We start from the raw sequence: 22,134 nt of genomic DNA, 5'->3' as shown, positions 1-22,134 counted from the left end.
CGTTGGTGTCACATTGTCATTTGTCTCCTAAACGTTTTGCTTTCTGTATATAATATAGGGGATTTGTCCCATAAATGAAGCTGAAGGAAGGATTAAACTGCTCTTGTCTCTAGTATAACAGGCACATACAGTATTGTAAAAGAATGCTTTCACAAATATAAATTCTATGTTCATTTTAATCAATTTCCAAAATGTAAAGTAATGCCTTTAGTTCATGGAGCAGCCGCCTCGGCCCCAAAGGGCATTGACATAGTGCAATATGTCATTAGTTTAAAAACAAACATTGCGTGTGGAAATCAACAATCACTGTAATTGGTAAAACAAAAAAAGTGCTGCAGCACAGTAATAAAATAGATTAAACACTATACAGTATATATAATGTGTGTCCACAGCACCAGTCAGAAGTTTGGACAGTCAAATTCATGAGGTCGTCGCCTGGAATAGTTTTCAGTTGACTGATGTCTTGTCAACAGTTATTTTCTAATAATGAGTTTGAGAGCATCAGTTGGGTTAGTTAGGTTTGGTACACAGTGACTCCTGTTCTAATCCATATTATTGTATAGACTACTGCCTACACACATCTGTACCTTAATTGCACAGAGAAGGGTAAAACCCTTGGTAAAAGGGATCTTGTCCATTCTGCACCTTGTGCATGGAATAGAACGTGCACTTGTTTTTCATAATCTGCTTGTAAATTTAATGTGTTTCCTTTTTATTTGTCTTTTGCTTGTGTTTTAACGGTGTACATTTGTATCTGAGACCAAGACCAAGAGTTTCCTCTGCTGCTGAGCATAAATTCATCAGAGGTACCACAGATTAGAGTCCTCATAAATGTTACACAGAGTTAAAGTAGCATAAACTGTTTGAATCAGGCCTTCATGGTTGAATTACTGCACAGAAGCCACGACTGAGGAAGAACGAGAAGAGGAAGAGAAGAGTTTGGGACAAGAAACACAATGACTGGACATTAGAGCAGCAGAATAATGATGTACTTTAATCTGATGGAGGAGGAGGTGTGATAGTGTGGGGACACTTTGCTGCTGACGCTGTTGGCTACCACATTGCAGTGACTTGACATCCCATCTGGTTTGTGTTTACTGGGATCATCATGTTTTACAGAAACAATAATCCCAAACACACAACTATTTGACCAAGGAGGAAAGTGATGGACCTGGCCTCCACAATCACCTGATCTCAAACCAACTAAGACACAATTTCAGCGCCTCTGTGAACTCCTTCAAGACTGCTGTAAAACCACTACACACGATGACCTTGTGACCCAAGACTGTGTAAGGTTGTCATCAAAGCCAAGTGACTACTTTGAAGAATGTAAAAAAAATTATTCTGGTTTGTTTACTCACTATTTTTCCCCCTAATAATTTCAGTAAATAATAAAAAAAATTAAGAGAACCCGTCTGTAAAATTAGTGGCAATAAATATGAGAAATAAACAGCAGCTATACAGAGAATAAAGTATTAAATCAATTATAATGTAATGGATAAGCATGTCATGTGTTTCCTTTCAAATATAATTTTCTTTTCAAAGATTGAATTTGAATGAATTTGATCCAAATGAAGAAAGAAAATCTAAAAAGCAAGCATTAATTTTAACTGTGCCTGGTGCAACAAGTCATTTTCACATTGAATAGCTTGTCTGTAAATATGATATAGAGATTAGTAAATCAATTCTCTATAGTTAAGCATTTCAGATATTCACAACGACATTTCTCCACATCTGTATGAGGTTTCTCCTTACAACTGGAATTGTGAATCATGGAATTATGGAGAGTCATAATTTACTGTATATGTCTACTATGAAATTGTAGCTGTCTTTATTTAAACCAATCACTATCAGTAACGTTAATTTTACACTGCTTTAAAGCACTTTATATCTAATTAAAGTTGATTCCATGCAGCGTCAGTGAAGACTGTGATGACGGAAGCGTGGCAAATTACCTTATTTGGAAAAATGTCCGTTGCGTAATGTTGTGTGACGTCAGAGAAGTCACAAGACCCGGGCAGCGGAGAAGGCGGAGAGAGGGAGGAGCCTCGGCACTGTTATGTTTCAGAGGCTCAAGTAAAGCGGCAGCATCATGGACCGCATGGCCACGGTGAACCGACACTCTCCGGTTGTCAGGGGCAGACGAGGCTAATGTTTCCCGTGAATTTCACTCTCAGTTCAGGATTAAAAAAACTCCACGAGGCTCCGCGTATTTTACCAACGGACGACGGCTCTGTCTATGCGCGTGGCGGCGGTTGTCGGTGGCGGTGTCTTCAGCTTCGTTAGCGAACGAGCAAATCAACACTGAGCGCCAGCGTCGCCGCTGAGCTAGCGGCGCCGCTAGCTTGGCAGCTCCGTGTTTGTGGACGATGTGGTCCCTGCTGTCGTACGGTAGAATTGTAGCCAGAGCTGTCATTGGCGGACTCTCTCAGACGGACTCTCGCGACTACAGCCTGGTGACAGCGAGCTGCGGCTTCGGCAAGGACTTCCGTAAAGGTATCCTGAAGAAAGGAATGTGCTATGGAGACGATGCGTGCTTCGTAGCCCGGCACAGATCCGCTGATGTTTTAGGTGAGTGTGTGCGTTTGTTTGTTTAGTATGTGACGTGAATGAGCGGTCTAAGGTCATGACCTGGACCTGGAGGCTGAAACGTGTGTTAAATATTGTGCCATTAAATATGCGCCACAGAGTGAGTGAGTGAGTTCATGTACCAGCAGCAGCAGCACACTGCTGCCTTCACGTCACTTGTTTCTTTGTCCAGCATCGATCACCTGCTGCGTCTGTAATAAACAGACTGGAACATGGACACAGGAGTTCATTCCTCTCTCAATCCAATGGAGTAAACTGATACAAAGCTAGCCTTTAAAAGACTCTGTCTGGGGGTTGTTTATAATTGGAGACGTGGGTTTTTATGTGGCCCAACTGATAATGGAGAACAGTTACATAACATTAAATGACAGAAATGCTCTACTTAAAGGAGCAGGGTGTAAAATCTAGCTTTAATTGAAGTTGCATGTTGTAGCTGAATAGACCCCACCTTACTCAGACTTTTTGAGTGCTAAAGCATGTTGTTTTTACTCAGATGATCTTGAAACAGCAGATCCAAGTCCTGAGGTGCCTGAGCAAAGTCGACCATATAATAATTCCAGTAAATCCAGTAAAACTGGATTAAACTGAACTGAGACATCTTTTCTTTCAATTCAGTGATCAAGGCTTCACCGCTATCTCATTCGCTCTAAAAATCTGACCCCAGAAAAAAAAAATCCTTCTCTGTAAACCGTAGAGATGGTTTTTCTGAAATATTTGGCACAGCCGCCAAGAACAATTTGGGGTTAAGTGCCTTGAGATACGGCAGCATGTAGTCTCGAGGCTGGTGATCAAACCCCTGACCTTCTTATCCACTGCCACCCTGGAACAGCTCTGCATACTGAGATTATCAAGATACACAATGACAAGTGAAAACCAAGGCATCCTAAAGTAATTCTGTTTTTGGCAGGTTGATTAGTGGCAGAGTTGTTTGACTGCTGCTGCTGTGAACACAGGCTGAGGAAACCAAGGAACAGTCCTTGTTTGGTCACTGAGGCAGTTGCTGTTGCCTGTGAACAATAACATTTAACTCTCCTTTCTAGGAAAAGATAAAACCCTACTCAGGGAATAAGCTGTTCATTAACCTACAAAACCAGAGCATGCTTCTGTAGAAAAACGGATGTCTGCATTGAGAAATGGACGTATAATTCAAACTGTAGTTTTCCATTTGCGTTCCTGGGAAAGTTTCCATAGTTTTTCTGTGTTGTGCAGCTGCATGGATGGCTTCGCCATGTCTCACTCGCCTGTGGAACGAGTGAGGAATGCACAAAATGATAACTGCCTCCCTGAGCTCATTTTCACTTTGTCTTCTTTTCTAGGAACAAGTTATGGGGACACTTGGCTCCCTGTTGAGGTTTAATACTCATGCTTAGTGTTAATGCAGCATGTAAACATTAGGGAAGGAAGCATTGTTTTTTAAATGAAATGGAAACGGGGAAGAATATTGTTATCGTTGAATCCATACATGTCTGTTTTGTTTGTTTTTATTTTTAGGTGTGGCAGATGGGGTGGGTGGCTGGCGAGACTACGGTGTGGACCCCTCACAGTTTTCGGGTACACTCATGAAGACGTGTGAGAGGCTGGTGAAGGAGGGGCGTTTCACTCCCAGCAATCCTGTAGGGGTCTTGACGACCAGCTACTACGAGCTGCTGCAGAACAAAGTGCCACTGTTGGGTGAGTGAAGCCACTTATAGACTGTTTATAAAAATAGATGCAGTCTCTTTGTTTTGGAAAGCAGAGCAATTAAGAAGTGCCTGAACCCTGTATTTACTTGAATGGGTGAGAAGTTTATGATCTCAATTAGGGGGTGGGAATCAAAGGGGGTACCTCATGATGCAATACATGGTCTACAAAACCAATAATATCACCATACAAAGTTTCTGTGATAATCAATATATTGCAAGACAATCATATAGCGATGCATCACGATATCTGTCTTCTGTGAAAAGTTAAAGTGCAGTTTTGGCAGGTTGATTAGTGGCAGAGTTGTTTGACTGCTGCTGGCTGGTTTCTTCTGCCACAGGCGTGAAACTGGAGGGACTGTTTACTTAAGAGCACCTTACTGTATTAATTAAAGAAAGTAGTATCGATACACACCGGTTAATCGGTTCTCGTAATGTAGGCTGTGCCCGAAGGCCGTGGCATCGTACTGGTGCACTGACAACGAACGTCAACAGAATAGACTGCAGATGTTGAAGAAACATCGGTTGTAAGGGAGTGATGTTTTTCTGATTAGCATGTTGATTATTTTCTCAATTAAATGAGTACTTGTTTGGTCCAGAGAATGTTGAAAGATGTTGATCAGTATTTCCCAAAACCTGGAGATGATAAATGTCTTGTTTTGTCCACAAAAAGATTCTGTTTCAATGATTTCTTTGTTATATGGAGCAAAGAAACCAGAATATAAGAACGAAAACCCCTGATTATTCAGTTATAAAATAGTCATCGCTGCAGCCCCACTTTTGGTACATTTTCCCGTTCCCCCAGACCATGTGCAGGTACCTCAGTGTAGTTTCTAAGGCTGCTCAGGTCTAACTTTGTTACACCAGGGTCAGGTCGACTCGTTGCCTCTCACCTTGTTTAACAGCTCACTAAACTAATGAAGAGCCTCCTAAACCTCGCACTCTTCTGGACAGTGTTTGCCAATCTCAGCCTGTCCATGATACAGTGCAGTTTCCATGTGGTTTGAATTCTACTTAAGGTTGGGTTGTTTACTTGAGTCTGTTCAGATTAAATGGTAGCAGGATGGAGATTTTTGCAGCATTACTCAGAACAGCCAGATCCAATTAAAGAAAAAAAAGAAAAGAAAAGAAAACGAAACTTGGGAATGTCCCTAAGTCCTGTCCCGTGCTGTCCACTCCACTTCCCGAATCCTTTTCTTACTTCTCAGGACTTTCCAGACAACAAAGCGCGTATTAACACGTAGCATCAGTGAACAAGTGTTTCACGAGCAGAGCTCTGTCTCTGTGAGCTTCAGTACTTTTCCATGGCGGTATCACATGTGCGGCAGGGAAACAACACGGCATTGTACTGTAATTGTTCTGCTGCAGAGAAAATGGAGACGACCGGAGAGTGAGTCACAGAGCGTGAGGGTTTTGAAGGTTGATCCCACAGGGCATATTTTGGTGTGCCAGATGAATCATCCGCAGGGTGTGGCTACACGCCATCCGTCTGCTCCACCAGCTTAGGTTTCCTCTTCACTACCTCCCAGGCGGCGAAACACGGATAATGATCAAAAGTACTACAGCTTGTGGAATGTCAAGTTTGTGTATTCAGGCTAACCTCGGTCATCACCTTATATATATATATATATATATATATATATATATAATTGTGTCTGTGAAGCTGTTGAAAACCAAGACGAAAGGAAGAGGCACGTCTGAAGCTTCATTTCCATCCAGACATTTTTATGAACGTTGTTAAATTACCACTTATACTCTGAAGGTCGGTCAGAGGGGAGAGGGAGTTAATCCCAGCAGACACTGAGTGAGTGGAAGAGTAAATCCTGGACAGGTCACCTGCTTGTTACAGGACCAAAATACTGTAACAAACAACCAGGTATCAACATCAGTCCTGAGTGATCACATACAAACCGCACTAAGTGCAGGTTTGAAAATATAGAAATGATTAAGCCAAGAAAACAAACTTACTGTCTGTGCCATAAATCGATACCGGTTCCTGATCGATAGTTTTTTTTTAACAAAAATAAATAATTACCGGTAAACCATAGCCTACCAAGAAAGTCATTAGTCACTATCTTCCTCCTCCTGCGCACAGAAACCACTGAAGTCATCTCCTTCGGTGTCGGAGTTGAACAGCCTCAGAATTGCTTCATCCGATGTTTTTTCAGGATCGTTTTCATTGTCACCCTTGTCACTTTCATCAGTAGGCAAATTCCTCGCTGAGCTCATGCTGCCCTCTTCAACACGCAGCAGTCCAGCCTTTCGAAACCCGTTGATAGTGGATTTTTTGACAATGCTCCATGCTTTCAGGATCCACTGGCAGACTTGACCATAAGTTGCTCTTCGCATGCGGCCCGTTTTAGTGAAGGATTTATCCCTACATGTCATCCAAGCCTCCCACTGAACACGGGGCGCCACCTCAAATGAAATGACATTTCGGTCCACACCATAAAAGAACCGAAGTTCGGTACCCAGCCCTAGCCATAAACCACAAATATTATGTAAACATTGACCACATAAACCACAACATGTCTACATTGTCTGGTGAGAGGTTTGCTCTCTGTGCTGTGACACTGTTCCCACTGTCCACTGCAGTGGAAAACCCCTCTCACTGGGAACAGATGTGGCTGCCGGGGCTCGAGCACACTGAGCAAACCCCTCATTCTCGACCCCCACAAAAGGCGCGTATGCAGTGCCATGAAAAACCTGGTCCGAATTGCTCTGTAACAAACTTTTGTTAACTTGTCATATGATTGGGTGCACAAACCCTGGAAGTTGGAAGGGGCGTGCCACGAATCTGCCTTTTCCAACTGGGTTAGAGTTTTACGATGCATATGGTTACATTCATTATGCTAATGTGTAGCCACCTTTTTTATGTTTATTGATTTTGTACAATGAAGAAAATTCATCTGCTGCAACAAAAATATTGTCGCTATGTATCGCTATAGGCTCAAGCACTCCAGATATACAATATCTAGGTTAAACTATTCCAGTTTGTATGTAACGTACATAAATTATCCAAACTGTTCAAGCCTTTCAGTTTAGGAATAAATGTTCTCTATATAACCCAGCTGCTCATGTGCCAGTTATCATTACAACTGTGTGTGTGTGTGTGTGTGTGCAGGGAGCAGCACGGCCTGCATCGTGGTTTTGGACCGGCAGAGTCACCGACTGCACACGGCCAACTTGGGAGACTCGGGCTTCCTGGTGGTGCGGGGAGGGGAGGTGGTCCATCGCTCAGACGAGCAGCAGCACTACTTCAACACGCCCTTCCAGCTGTCCATCGCTCCCCCCGGGGCCGAGGGCAACGTTCTTAGTGACAGGTGAGACATTCAACAGGGGACAGCATGTGCATATGCTGCTGCAGTGTCATGTGAATACGTCTGTGGGGGGAGATTAGCTGATAAAGAGCTGATCATACAGGTGTTCAGTGGAGGCCCCACACATCACATGTGTGTAAGCTGTAATTCACTGTCCAGCAGAACAGTTTGTAGTGCTCGTGTCGCTCACATGCTCAGTGAACGTATTGAGCTGTGTGCAACAGTGTCTGTTGGGGAACATGTGCTGCCGTGGAGCACTAAACAGTAGTAGCAGCAGCAGCAGTGGGCGTCGTCAGGGTTTCCCCTCTCACTCTGGTCAAAGTCTGCGTGGGGTGAAGGGTAAACTGTTCACAGCCAGTGGAGCTGCTGCAGGCCCAGGCACCTTTTCACACACTCAGCCGTGATTTGATTATATTGAAAATCGTCACTCATAGTTCAGATACACCTGATGTTTAATGCCTTTGAGTAGAAGTCATGGATTTAATGGGTCAGGTTTCAGTGGCACAGGATGAAAGGCGAGGGGATTGCAGTCAACTGCGCAGTGGAAAAATAAGTGGCACTAGACTTTCCAGAGGTCTGATTTCCTCCGACTGGTGACCAAAGGAAAGTACACTTCTCACTAACATGTGGTCCATGCTGAACAGGTCAAAGCAGGTGAAGCAGTATTAAGCAAGTTTCCACTACTTCTCATACACCTGACCTACTTTAACACAGAAGTAGGTCAGGTATCATCCAGGATACTGGACTTTTTGCCGATATCTGTTATGCCAATATAGTGGAAATGCTTGGACCAGAGAGGGACGTCACTGAAGAGTCATGAGCACGACACAAGAATCAAAGCGAACAATGCTGAACTGTAGATTAGTTAAAAAAGACTGTCCAAAAAAGAGTCAATATTTAACAAAGGAGTCTGGTGTATTTAGAGACAGCACTGCTGAAAGCCGGCAATTGTGTAGACTTCTCTTGTTTTTAATGAAATTAGCGTTGGATTTGGCTCGTTCTTATTTGTAATTGAAAAGGAACGTCTACATTAAACTAGAATTGTAGTGCATCAATTATATATGATTTTATTATAAAAATCGTACAAGCCGCATGTGTATGTACGTATGGAATCTTCTGTACATGCCTACAAATGAAACGTGTGTTAAATGATAACTTTAAACATTCCTGTTAGAGCTGCTCCTCAAATGTATTTTCTCCCAGTTCCATGAATCCATGCACACTTCACTCTCTGGATTCTCCTTTCATCTGTGCAGCAAAGTCTTCCTGTGACTTTTTTACCTCTCTATTTTAGTCTGAGCTGCAGTAAGAATCACAGAACAGGCTGTTCCAGGGAGCTTTGGCTCCTCGTGTCATGATGCAGTCCAAACCGTTTTCTAATGAAATGACATGCATGTGCGACTGGAGAGGAGCTGTGCAGCTGGGTGAGAGCATGTTCCAAGAAGTCAACCCGACACTGGCAGACTAACTTGGTTCAAGCCTCGTTGAGTGTGTGACCCCCCGTCGTTATAATGGTAGCATCTTTTATTGGATGCCGGTGTCCTTTCCAACTCCTCGTGATGATTCTTCAACTTATCCTCATTCGCCATGTTTTTATGTTTCTGTGGCCAAGGCAAAATATCCATTGCAGTTGGGAATCTTATCTTCTCAGTGCAGTTTCCCACCTGGATAGAATAACCTTGCTGTAACCAGTGAGCATCAGTCATCTGAGATTTCCTCCATGAGTTAAACACAGGAGAAAAACAGATGGATCGAGGGATCAGAGAGTACACACTGCCAACACCTCCATGGTGAAGAAAGAAAAAAAAAAAGCTTATTTTTTTTAGTTCATTCTTGAGTCTTGTCACAGGAGCATTGAGCGTTTGATGTCCAGTCAGTGTGTGACATTTACAAGGCCTTACTGTCACAAGTATGTGTGTATAAATGCTTAAGGATAAAAATCGTTTGGTTAGAATAAGCCTTTTATATGGACTAAAGGCAGAGGCCTTGCTTTATGAAGCTTTATGAAGCCTGACATTCACATTTGCTTTCGCGTTGCACTTTAGTGAAACAAACCGAACCTTTTGTTGTTTTAATGCAAGGAAAACCTTCTGTTTCCTCCACATCGGAGCAAAACATGGAGCTGCATATGACACACATACGCTGTAACAATGGGCTCACACATTTCTCCCAGCTATCGTCCACTTCCTGCATTAGGCAGACCAGAGTTTGCTTGTTGAGTGAGCTTCAGACTTCAGAGTCCCTGCCACCATCACAACTCATGATCTCTCTTTACTGTATTTAGTGAAGCATTTACATCATATTTAGGGTTAATAGATTGAAGCCTTTTCTTTTTCCTGATATCTGATCTTGTATCTGAGTAGTATTGTATCATCCTATCTCATGTTCATGATCTCTCGTCTGTCTCGTATCTAGCCCTGACGCCGCTGACAGCTCTTCCTTCGACGTTCAGCTGGGTGACATCATCCTCACCGCCACTGACGGTCTCTTCGACAACATGACAGACTACATGATCCTGCAGGAGCTGAAGAAGCTCAAGGCAAGTCCTCGAGCAGCTTTGATGGTGGGTGGGAGACGAATGAAGAATACAAATGTCACATGTTTGTTTTTCTGTTGTTGCCTCCCTCAGAAGGCTAATTACGAGAGCATCCAGCAGACGGCGCGCAGCATCGCAGAGCAGGCTCATGACTTGGCATATGACCCAAACTACATGTCCCCTTTTGCACAGTTTGCATGTGACAATGGACTGAATGTAAGAGGTAAGTGTCTCCGTTCCACTTAAAGTAAATGGACTCTCGTGTCCTCATAATCTTCACATGAAAATGGCACATCATAAAGCTGCAGTGCGTAAAATTAACAGGACGCGTCTCCTTTGTTTAGGAGGGAAGCCAGATGACATCACAGTGCTGCTGTCCATAGTGGCAGAGTACACCGACTAGAGACTGTGTGTGGGGGGGCGTTTGCCTCTGCAGGTGATGGACTGCTTTGATTCCTGCTGGTCAGGATGAAGGACTAATGTCAGATGCTTTTCCCCACATCCACTGGCTCTGCTCTGCTGCCTGAACTCCTCCTCCCTTTAAATAATGGTGTCCATCACAGAGATGCTGAATAAAGAAGAGCAGAGGACTGAATCATCTTCATTGTTGCAGCACTCCAGAGCTCAGGGGATTATCCTGTTTACCGGGAAAAGTAAAGTAGTCTCAGTTCAGAGATGAGGGGACAGATGTTGCCGGACAGTGGTGGAGTGACCTCCACATTGCGCCACTGGAAAGGAAACCTACAGTCCACGAATAGTGTTTAATGGCAGCATTAGGGCTTAATAAATGGGCTGCCATGTGTCAAAGAGATTGTATGAGTGTGCAGGGAGTGTATGTTTGATAATAAGTTATGGTTTGTCTGCTGTTTTGTTAAATGTTTTCAAAAAAAAAGAGCAGTGTACGTGACATTATACAAGGGATGAGCCGATGTTCAGGATCAGCCTGATGATACTGGTCAAAATAACTATCGATATTGAAAATTGGATCCAAAACTCCTACACATCACAAATGCTTCACTAAGCCTGTAAGACGTGTCAACAATGAGCAGTAATGGCATTTTAAAGGTCCAGTGTGTAACATTTAGGAGAGTTAATTGTAAATGGAATCTAAAACTGTTTTATACTTATTGTAAATAGTATAAAACAAAAAGCCTTAAAATAAGCCTTTATATGAATGGTCTTGTTATATAGAGGCAGCCATCTTGTGCCACCATGTTTCCACATCAGAGCGAGAGTCTACGAAGACTGTAGTTCCCTGACGCACTTGACCTGTGTTTGTTAGCTGTGACTCATTCTCACAAAAGGTTTAATAAATCGATATTGGGATGCGAATAGAAGGATATTATTGAGTATTTGTGAAATCATATTGCATTATACTCACAAAAGCTCTAGTGAGGGTGAGCACTTGGTGCCATCTAGTGGACTGAAATGCTAAAAGCTATGTATTTGTAATATCAGTTGAAGCTAAAGAAATTGATACTTGCGTCGCAAAAGCAATCGTAATATTTCACTGCATCGATCCCCCCACTCATGGCTAGTATTAGATCCTCAGCACAGTACAAGTATTTTGCATTCAAGTACTACAAGTAGTGGCTTCCAATGCTACGTTACACAACTTCCAATAGTGTTATTTATATTGTTTTGAGCTTTATATAAAAAGTGATTCCACTGAGTTTTACATTTGAAAATCTAGTATCACGACGACCATAATTCTTACACACTGAACCTAAATGAGCCGCATTGTTAAATACATATAAAACGTCTTGTGCTAATGGAGCATATTGTTTTTGAAAAGGGTGGATATGGCGAGGTGTTCACAGACTGTGTCAGACTGATTGTTGTGATAAGTGGAGCCATCTCTCCCTCGAGTTTCTTGGAGCAGATTCAGATCCATTAAGATTTCATGGAGAGCAGCAGGAGCTGCCTTTTCCATCCCAATGCAACCGACCTCCTGCACACGTTAGCTGTTGAGAAGAATATTTTCTTGATCTACATAATGTGTGGAAGTGAAAGACTCCCTTTAAAACCACAGCTGCTGCTGTTGAAGTCTTGATTGTGATTATGTGATGTGTGTGTGAATGCGATTGATTGCACTCATGTGCCTGTTTTCGGTGTGTGTGTGAAACGGATGTGAAGGTGACAGACTTCTCCATATCCACTGGGCTAATTTGGTCTTGCCGCCTTAAAACGCACAAGCTCAAGAAGCATATCTGACACAGTGGAAGTTGGTCATGTGACCAAATGTATTTTTGTAACTTCTTTGTTTTTGTGGTTGTTGTTGTTGTTGTTGAATTGTCTAGACTGAGCACCATGTCAGAGTAGAGCTTCTGAAACTGTGGCACCCATACGTCCGTTCACTGCAGGTTTCATTATGTTTCCATAACATCACAAGGGATTTATACTGTGCATTTAGCGCAGACTCTCACACAGTTAACGTGTTTCTTTGTAAATAAATCCTTGGAATGTCCATTCTTTAAAAATGCCAGGTTCAGAGCAAACTTAAACTTTTAATCTGTTTAGGTCTGCACTCAGTCAGAAGCATAGGAATAAAGCCATGGCTCGCTTCGAACATTTCACATCACTGTTTATAATCTACACTGGATGACTGTAGTGTCACACAGAGAAGAGCACTGAGGACAATCTAAACGGCCTTAATGATATTACAAAGCAATTCCCACTGTTAGCATGGTGACTCTCTTCCCTGTCATCTTTGCTCTGCTCTGTTCCAACAACTGCATGGACTCAAATCTGTTGTCTGTAAAGAAACATTTTCAAATCTGTACAATACATGAATAAAGGCTACAGTATTTATTAACCTGCTGTGTGTGTGTGTGTGTGTGTTTGTGCGCAAACATACTGCAGTTCACAGTCTGACGCCACAGAGGTGGCTGGCTTTTCTTAGAACATGGCCTGGTCACCATGGCAACTTCAGTTGCAGAAATAACTGGTTTGTAGCAGGGGATGGTTAACACTTCCAGCCTGATTCAGCCATAAGTGAGTAAGTTTCACATACAACTTTAACTTAAGCTCCAGTGTAACTTATGTAACTAAAACACTGCTGGTGTCGCTGCTTTGACTATTCTACGAAATTGTCGAAACAAATCAACTGATATACTCTGTTATAAATAATTATTGCTATATACACATTCTGTAAAATGTCCAACTGGAGATTGTGGGGAAATGTAACATTTAAAACACGTAGGAAATAATTTAAACAAGCAAAACACATTGAACAAAACACAAATGCAAAGTGCATTTCATATATTAATATAAATCTTTAGAGGTGTTAAGATGAGGAATGGGCTCTCACCACAGTGTCACAGTGTTCTCACAGCGAGGGTCTCGTCCTCCGTGTCACTGTCACAGGCCAGAACAGACGGACCATCATGGTCCTGCTGCTGCGAGGACAAGGCTCTGAACAGGAGCGAGCACATCTACACAGGGAAAACAAACCACACGCAATATTCTTTTTATGTTTGTTTAACATTAACAGTTATGTATTATGAAATACTGCTGCATCAGGGCATTAAAAACAGGTCAAACAACATTATATTCATCTTAATGGAGCTCATTATACAGCAGTGGTAAACAGGAACAGGATATGAGAGCACTGTCAGCTTGGATAATATGGCTGTTGTGGTTTTATTCACTAAGATCACACATTCAGTCAGGGTTGTGACTTTTGTCTGACAGTTAACAACTGTCACAACAACTGTGAGTCATTACTTCACTGCTTAAAACAGTGGTTCCCGAAGCCTGGCTCTGGACCCACAGATGGGTCGTGGGAGATTTTTTATTTGCAGAATTTTCCCCCAAACGTTTAAGTTAAGACTGATGCGTATATATTTTAAATAACAATGAAGTTTTAATAAATTTACCAGACAATGAGTACAGAGCAACGTTTACGCTAGGATTCAAAGAAAAGTAAAAGAAGACGTTTTAACACAAAGTGGTCAATTGGATCGGACGCCGAGGTTTGTGACTGGCTTGTTTATGATGTTAGTACAGAAGAAATGTACTCGACAGAACTTTAATTTGTACTCTGAACATTGCATTTTCTGTGTCATTCATATGTACCACCGTATTTGCAGTGATTTCCACAAAGTTAAAGTAAGTCATTTGGCTTGAAACCACCGTGTTCTGACATTGATGTGGTTGCTGGGCTTTGCTGCTAACTCATCGTAATGCTCCTGTAGTCTCAGTAAAAAGCAGCGCAGGATTTATTTTATGTCTTACGGTTGGTAGTGCTATAAAACTCATTGACGTTCTTTTAAGCTCCAGCAGAAGTGCAGACAGATGGTGTCCTTGAACGAGCGTCACTCCAACAGACGATTGGTAGGAAACCAGAAAAACTTTACTCCAGAAAAACATTTGACTTTTTAAAGTGGAATCCAAACGGCCTGCAAACTTACACGACTATGACCTAAAGTTTAGACAGCTCGACACATTTGCTGATTCTCTTGGGTGATCCTTGACAACGTCTTTTCTGGTATATAAAGGCCACAGTAGTTACCAGATGACCTTGGGAAAGGGAGGAGTGATGACCATACAAACACTGCTACTTTACTGTTAATATTTGTCGTATCACTCTAACATGTAGAGTGTTGTTATCGTCTGGTATTGCTAACAGTGGTTAACAATGGCCATTCTCGGGATACGTATGTGTCCAACTTCTCAACTGGAACACAACGAACTCGGAAAAGATGTCAAAGATGTCAATCCCAGTTCCAACTTCTGAGTTCCGCCATATCAACAACAATGTTAGCCACACATTTAGTTGCTATTATATGGACTCCCCTTTGCTTTTTCGAAGCAAGCGAATGTTGCGGAGATTTGATTATCAGGTGAGCCGACCAAGAGTTATGACCGATGAGTTAAGTTGAAAAGCTTTATCAGAAGCGGCTCAGATCTGAGGAGAACTGAGACGATGCCGAACATGAACAAGTAGATGTTAACAGTTGGGCATCCTCAGTCAGTCTGCCTGTGAGTCCCAGAGTTAGGATATTTAAAGGGTTTTGGAGGCCTCTCTCTGCTGATACATAGAGCTGACCTTTAGGGGACTGTACATTTGAGTTATTAGTCCTCTGTCCCAGTCAGGCCAGACACAGCAAAAACAGAAAGAGGCACATTTTGTAGATAAATGACTGGTGCCAGTGCTACACCGAGGCCTTTGTGATTAGAGAGTTGCGGCTGGCACCGTCCTGGGTTGTTGTTGAGGTTTGTGCTGAGGAATGTAATCAGCTCATTTTAGAGAAGGCCGAATATTAAGAAGTCGTCTTCAAAAAGCAGAAGACTGACAAACGCAGAGGAGGCTGCCGTGCAGTTTTGTCGCTGCTTGCACGTTCGCTGTGCTCGGAGCCACCGACCTATTTACGCTCATGTAGCTGTGGGTGGAGCGTGTAGATGTGGGTGTCTGAACCACCTCGGATAAAAATCTGTCCTCAATGCATCTCTGGTGTGTTTACATCTTTACTCCTCAGGTGCTATCTGAACGCAATCCGATGACATGAAACCCATTTTAATGCCAGGTGTAAAGGGTGTGACAGAGTCACTTCACTAGATTCAAAGCAAAATGCAATATTCCTACATTACACCACAAACAATTAACTACTACACTGTTGAACATTCAAACCCATGAGGAAGCTCTTGTTACCGGGGTGGAGGCAGGAGTTGCAGTGGCACGGCCCTCTCCAGGTACACCGAGTCCATCAGGGACATCAAACTGAGGTAGAAGCTGCATCAGACCAGGGGGATGGATGATGGGGCTGCCCTGACTGGAAGGGATCAGCTCCATCACAGCAGGAATGTCCTGTGCCTCATGAGAACCTGCAGGTACAGCAGCAGCAGCAGCTTCTTCACACCTGGGAACAAACACATCACACTGTGTAACAAGAGCTAATGATCCTGGACATGGAGGAAAAAAATTGTCCTGACAAGGTAATGCAAGTGCACAGTGTCCCCATCTTCAGCAGCAACATGACAACTCTACACAACACAGTGTGACAGTGTGGATTATTGTGGCGCCTGGTGGCTTAAAATAACTGTTGCAGCCTCCGTTAGGAGTGAAGAGAATACTAAGAACAACATGGACATTCACCTTCATAAAGACATGAGTTTATAAAATGCATCTCTCATCTGATACTGAAAGCATGAACATGCTATGAGCAAACATTAAAAACAAGTGTTTGCATGCAACCACAGAGCATGTCATAAACCTCAGAGAGGAATGAAGAAAAGCACAAACAGGAAGAAGTAACAAGACCAAGCTGCACACAAGACTACACTCAGCTGCCATTTAAACTGCTTGTTAACTCTAATATATAATCAGCCAATCACATGACAGCCACTCAATGGACTCAGGCATGTAGACATGGTCAAGACGAGCTGACGCCGAGTGTCAGAATGGGGAAGAAAAGTGATTTTACTGTTTAAATGCCGTTTACAGAGAATGGTTATAAAAAGAAAACATATTCAGTGAGCAGCAGTTGAAAATGCAATGTTGATTTGAAATGAGAGAAAGGCAACAGTCATTCTGACATCAAACTCCCCACTTTTTCACGACCAAGATATGAAAGAGACCATTCTGAACACACATGACATTAAACCCTGACGCAGATGGGCAGCAACAGCAGAAGACAATATCACTCCTGCTACTTTATCATGTGTACATGTGACCTAATAAAGTGGCCAGTGAGGTTTTCTCAGGCTTCAGAGGTCATGAGAAAGAAGGCAGTACATGCAGCCTGAATCATTCACAACAAATTAGAAGTGTAGTGAATCCAGAGTCGTGGGGACAGGAGCACAGGCCACAAACAGACAAGTGACCAAGATCAAGTCCAACAGAACACTTCTGGAACTGGTGACAAGAGAGCAGAGCTCAGGGCAGAGTCCAGTGGAGTGTGTGACACTGGCAGAACAGTGATGAGAGGATTACAGAGCGTCACACGGACAGGCCTCTGAACTTACCTCACACAACCCAGCTCTGTCACAGACACAAGACTGGCTGCTGTAACACTATGCCCTCTAAAGAAGCTAATAACAACCAGTGTGAGCAAACTGCTTTGGCTGAAGCCAGGAGAGAGGCTCAGGTAAAACCCCAGCGGGGAGGATAAATGATCCTCTCTAATGGATGTGAGAAACTAGGCCAAGAGTGTCTTCACTGTTGGACTGCAGTTACTGCAGAGGGTATTAAAAGCAGTGTCATGTGTGTTACTGTATGTGTATGCGTCTTTTAAATGTTTTTAAATGTGATTCTTGGAGCCTTGTTGAAGAAAGATATGTCACTTTTGGGTAAGGCAACAAAAGTATATCTTATATTATCTTGTTACCTGCGTGAATTTGGGGCTGGGGACGCTGTAGGCTGAGAGGGGTCGCTCTCAGAGTCGCTCAGAGTAGCCAGCACCACTGTGGCCTCCAAAACCACGTCCTCCATGAAGAAACACACAGGTCTACAAAACAAACCACCACAAATACACTGATAGAACGCAGACAGAAACAGAAAATGAATTCAGGGTCTCTCTATCACTGCCCTGCGCACCTGATTCAAACGGTCAGCTCGTCATCAAGCTCAGCTAAAGTCTGTAACAACCTGTTCATTTGAATCAGGTGTGTTGGAGCAGTGGGTCCCAGGGACCAGGATTAAAAACAGGATATCACACTTTTTTCATCGCTCAACTGAAAATCTCTGCGTAACTGGTCACTGGTAATAAAATCAGCCACAGACAAAATACTACACTGGATTTTGAGGTTGTATGGTGTTGATTACATCAGACTGACGCTGGCCTCTGTAACTTGAGATATGAATGCTACGCAGGCTAATCATGAATGCAACGACACTTACTTTCCTGCAGCACCAAAGAGGACTGACACAGGGAGGCAATGTGAGTCCGCAAAGGACAGAAGACCCTGGAACAAGAAAGCAGAAGCAAAACTAGGACATGCTTGTGTGCATCCATATCAGGACTACAACATTTGAATAGCTGATCATTTTGAGAGCAGTGGTGTGTTGTGTTTACAACCATGAGGCTAAAATCAAATACTAGACTTAATTTGAGGATAACTAAAACAACCCGACTGATCAAAACCAAGATGTCAGTTGGCTCATGAGGATCCTCACAGCAGGGTGTTTTTAAGAAGAGTTGTGGGTCTTAACAGAGGTCACGTCTCATTAACTAGATTGACGCAAATACTGTTTGTTAATCCAAATTTGCAAATAGCCAACCAAGTTTTATTTGCATTAGAAAACAAGCGATTAAAATTGGGTTTTGGATACTTTGGATTACCCAGGAGAAAGCTCTGGAAATGACATCATATTTCTGCAGCAACACATGTTTTCCTGTTACTGGTTTGAGACCAGCCCTTAAAAACAAACACATTCTGAAAATGACTCGTTTCATAATGAACCATGTAATGAGTAGTGTTTTAGTTTGGAGAGGCCATAGCTCCTAATTAAAGTGTCGTGGTTAAACATGCGTCACTCAGGTCACAGTATCTTTGCTACAAATATGAGTCACGGGGCTGAGGGTACAGTTCACATGGAAATGATATATAAAGATGCCCAAGACCAGAAATATGACCTTTAAGTCACAAACTGCTCCTGGTGAGCCACTAACACACACATACACACATGGACACACGCACGCAATAATCTCATGTGACAGGATAATGGGAGCCTCCAAAAATAAACCTGTTACCCTCAACTCCTTCAGACAGAAGGTGATGTCCGCGTCCACTCCGACCTGAAAGTGGACAAACTCGTCCGGGTGTAAGGACATCTCAGTGTACATCATCCTCGTGTGATCTGTGGCAGAAGAACGTCACAAGTCACTTTATTAGCGCCACTGCTTAACGAAAGAGTTAATCAGCCAATCGTATAGCAACAACATGGTCAGAACAACCTACTGAAGTTCAAACTAAGCATCAGAATGAGAAAGAAAGGTGATTTAAGTGACTCCCAACAAAGCATGGTTGTTGGGAGTCAGAAAGGCTGGTCTGAGTGTTTCAGAGACTGCTGATCTACTGGGATTTTCCTCCACAATCATCTCAGGGTTCACAGAGAATGGTCTGAAAAAGAGAAAATATCCACTGAACAGCAGTTCTCTAAGTGAAAATGCCTTGCTGATGCCAGAGGAGAACAATCAGACAGGTTCAAATGAAATCTGCAGTGTTTTTGTTGTTGTTATTCTGCCTCTGTTTGGTCTCCACGAACAGAAACAGTGTGACATTATTCATCTGAAAACTGTCAAGCAAAACTATCAGACCTGAATGAGGAAGCATTTGTGTGTATACAGTGGCAGCGCAGTGGCAAACACTTTGTGGGCGCTTCTTTTTGTTCCAGTCATCTCAATATGAGATCTAAACACTGAAGCAACACACTACTGCCTTGCACCTTTGCCAAACCAAAGTGTTAGCTCACCATTTCCTCCCTCATAGTAGTTTCTCAGGCTGACTCTCTGTGGAGTCGTGGACAGAGTGATCTCCTCCTGGGACACTGGAAAATGCATCACCATATCACCAAGAAGTCTGCAGAGGTAGAAAGCAAAACAAATACAAGCTCACAGTGATGCTGTGATACTGAATCATGGTGGTTTTCGAAGACTAAACACTTGCGGTGTTCATGTTTTAATCCTTGTCATTCTTGTTGGTTGAATAGGAATTAAATAGTCTGTTGAAAAGGAAGGCTGCAACTAACGATTATTTTCATCATTAATTTCACTGATTAGTTGTTGCTGAAAAATGTTAATTGGTGTTTCCCGAACCTCGAAATGATGATGTATGTAAAAATGTGAAATGTCTTGCTTTGTCTGCAAACCATAATTATTAAGTTGTGATACTTTCTTTGTTATACGGAGCAAAGAAACCAGACAATATTTACAGAGAGCTTGTTTTAATTATTAAAAAAAGAACATGATCAAAATACTTGATGATTAATATAGTAATTGATTAATAATTGATTAAACAATGAATCATCGCAGCAATTCATAAAGAGAGAAGGAAGAGAGTGAGAGCATTAGTGTGAGAGATTGAAGTTTATATGCTGAGTGTGTGAGAGGTGGTGCAGGTCTCACTGCTGCTGACCTGGCAGGTGCCTTCAGCACATTAGGACAGAGATGTGAGGAAAACTCTGCCTGCAGGGCCTCACTCTCCTGGAAGCAAAGGTTGTGGGTCTTGATGAGGCCTGTCACAAAAGCAGGCAGGATATTTGCAGCACGCTGCCACCAAGTGTCGACAGGATGTACTACAGCTTCTACTGCACAATGTTACTGTAAATAGAGGTCGTTCTGGTGAAAGCAGATGCAATATTTATATGAAATGGCTACACGTGATTAGAAACCCAGCCAAAAATATCTTTCTTCACCCACAGCTACTGGATGGTACACAATGCAATGTTACCCACCATGTCTGCAGAAAAACTGGATGACCACGCAGTCACTCGGAGTCCTGATTGATATCTGACATCTTTCCACGTTACGCTCAATAGAAGTCAAACACCGGAAAAGTGGGAGCACAGACTTAAAAACAAATATAAATATTTAAAAATATTAGACTTTCAAACAATATTTAGTCATTTTTGTGCTGCAGGTTTTTTTTAATGTTTTATTAATATCTCTTATATCCTAAACAGTTTACCTTCAAGGTCAGCTTGCATTTGATGCTTTGGTTGTCCTGTTCTGGTCCACATTCCAGGCTGTAGCACTGGAAAAAGATTGGTGAGAAAAGGAAGCAGGCATATGCAGAATGAGCCGTGTTCACTGATCTCAGCGCCAGCTGTAAGACAGAGAATCAGGCGGTAACATAGAGACAAACCATGTGTAATACTATCAATATACATTGTATGAGGTACACTGAGCATGACTGTGAACCAGCCTGGTACCAAAATGCTTGCTCTCACTGATAGTTGCCAGTGGATTAAGTTAAAAGAATCTGTCTGCTGAATGAAGTCTGCTTACAGGCCCATTGTGCAAAATGTATTATTACTTCTTCCTATGGAGTGGGAGTGAAGTATTATTTTTGGTGGTTCTGTCTTTGATTGGCTTGCAAAATGAATTGTTAGAATTGTTAGAATTTGCAATAGACACATACGTTGCCCAAGAATCTCGACCGTGACGTGGATTCGGACACACAACCTTCTCAAGTCTGCCATCTCTGATTGCATGTGTATTACTTTTTCTTCTCTCTATAATATTGTAAAGGTTTTTGCCTTACTATGCACAGTGCCTTGTGATAATTGTTCCAGGATGGTTCATGGAAACAAAGTCAGCAAAGTCAGAGTTCATTAAACCCCCAAAAGAGACACCATTTATGGTTCAAATCAAGAATACATGATAATAAATAAAAGACTGTTTTATTAACAATGCTCACCCCTTTAACCATGGGATCCAACCACAGCTCGTCTCCAATCCGTGACAGGGCATGAATAGCCTTCCCAAAGGCTATAGGGCACAGCACCAGAGCTCAAAGTTCAAAGCTAGCATTAGCAACACAATATTTTCTTAGCGTTATTACAAACAGCTATTCATAAAGTTAATGAATGACTTTTTTCTAAATAAAGGGCTCTAGTGTATACAATTTTGTATACACTATTTGTAAAGGACAACTATCAAAAAACAGCAATATTGAAATACTTAAATAGCAACTATTTAGCTAGCATACAAAGCTGAATTTAGGTTAGCACAGTTTTTCTAAAATATATATTTTTTTTTACTTTAAAACTGCTACTGAAACTTAATTACTTGAATATTCTCTAAATATGTATTTTACTTAATGACATTTTAGTAATTTTCGACATTACCCTTTACACAGTTTCCTTCGAGGACACAGTTCATGCTAACAGGTGTTGCACCGACCATCTCTGACCGCAGGTGACGATGTTGCACATTATTAGCTTGTAGCCTGGTTTTCAAATGACACAATTTTATTTGACAAATGTTTCTGATTTTTAAATTAGAAACGTGTGGAATCCAAACAAATGAACGTTTTATGTGATAATAAATGAGAGAAAATGGACACA

At 42.2% G+C, this 22,134-nt stretch overlaps 2 protein-coding genes across 3 annotated transcripts; one reads left to right on the top strand and one right to left on the bottom strand.

Moving 5' to 3' along the window:
- Positions 1-2,022: 2,022 nt before the first annotated feature.
- On the top strand, positions 2,023-12,939 carry pptc7a (protein phosphatase targeting COQ7 a). The gene is made up of 6 exons (XM_058636726.1): positions 2,023-2,571; positions 4,081-4,260; positions 7,393-7,591; positions 10,004-10,127; positions 10,218-10,347; positions 10,469-12,939. Exons 1-6 carry the CDS (start codon positions 2,370-2,372, stop codon positions 10,525-10,527), a joined length of 894 nt encoding a protein of 297 aa, XP_058492709.1. The 5' UTR covers positions 2,023-2,369; the 3' UTR covers positions 10,528-12,939.
- Positions 12,933-22,004, bottom strand: rad9b (RAD9 checkpoint clamp component B). 2 transcript variants are annotated; one of them, XM_058636724.1, is made up of 11 exons: positions 21,916-22,004; positions 21,486-21,556; positions 20,754-20,891; positions 20,521-20,635; positions 20,202-20,301; positions 19,540-19,646; positions 18,818-18,924; positions 17,965-18,029; positions 17,453-17,572; positions 15,778-15,985; positions 12,933-13,558 (listed from the first exon to the last, which is right to left on the bottom strand). In XM_058636724.1, the coding sequence occupies exons 1-11, from the start codon at positions 21,971-21,973 to the stop codon at positions 13,442-13,444; spliced, it is 1,206 nt and encodes a 401-aa protein (XP_058492707.1). In that variant the 5' UTR covers positions 21,974-22,004; the 3' UTR covers positions 12,933-13,441. The 2 variants fall into 2 exon arrangements, with proteins under 2 accessions (XP_058492707.1, XP_058492708.1); XM_058636725.1 differs by having other exon boundaries at positions 20,754-20,819.
- Between the last annotated feature and the right edge of the window lie 130 nt (positions 22,005-22,134).

The sequence above is a fragment of the Solea solea genome, chromosome 8, assembly GCF_958295425.1.
Source record: "Solea solea chromosome 8, fSolSol10.1, whole genome shotgun sequence".
Taxonomy (NCBI): Eukaryota; Metazoa; Chordata; class Actinopteri; order Pleuronectiformes; family Soleidae; genus Solea; species Solea solea.
This window is presented reverse-complemented; position numbering and strand designations above follow the sequence as displayed.

Bases quoted from the DNA above. Each gene is read 5' to 3' on its own strand.
- pptc7a (XM_058636726.1), top strand. From the start codon at position 2,370: ATGTGGTCCCTGCTGTCGTACGGTAGAATTGTAGCCAGAGCTGTCATT. The intron at 2,572-4,080 runs GTGAGTGTGTGC...TTTTATTTTTAG, and splicing joins CAGATCCGCTGATGTTTTAG to GTGTGGCAGATGGGGTGGGT. The intron at 7,592-10,003 runs GTGAGACATTCA...TCTCGTATCTAG, and splicing joins GGCAACGTTCTTAGTGACAG to CCCTGACGCCGCTGACAGCT.
- rad9b (XM_058636724.1), bottom strand. From the start codon at position 21,973: ATGGTCGGTGCAACACCTGTTAGCATGAACTGTGTCCTCGAAGGAAAC. The intron at 20,892-21,485 runs GTGAGCATTGTT...TCTGTCTTACAG, and splicing joins TGGATCCCATGGTTAAAGGG to CTGGCGCTGAGATCAGTGAA. The intron at 15,986-17,452 runs GTAACAAGATAA...GTTTGTTCCCAG, and splicing joins CCAGCCCCAAATTCACGCAG to GTGTGAAGAAGCTGCTGCTG.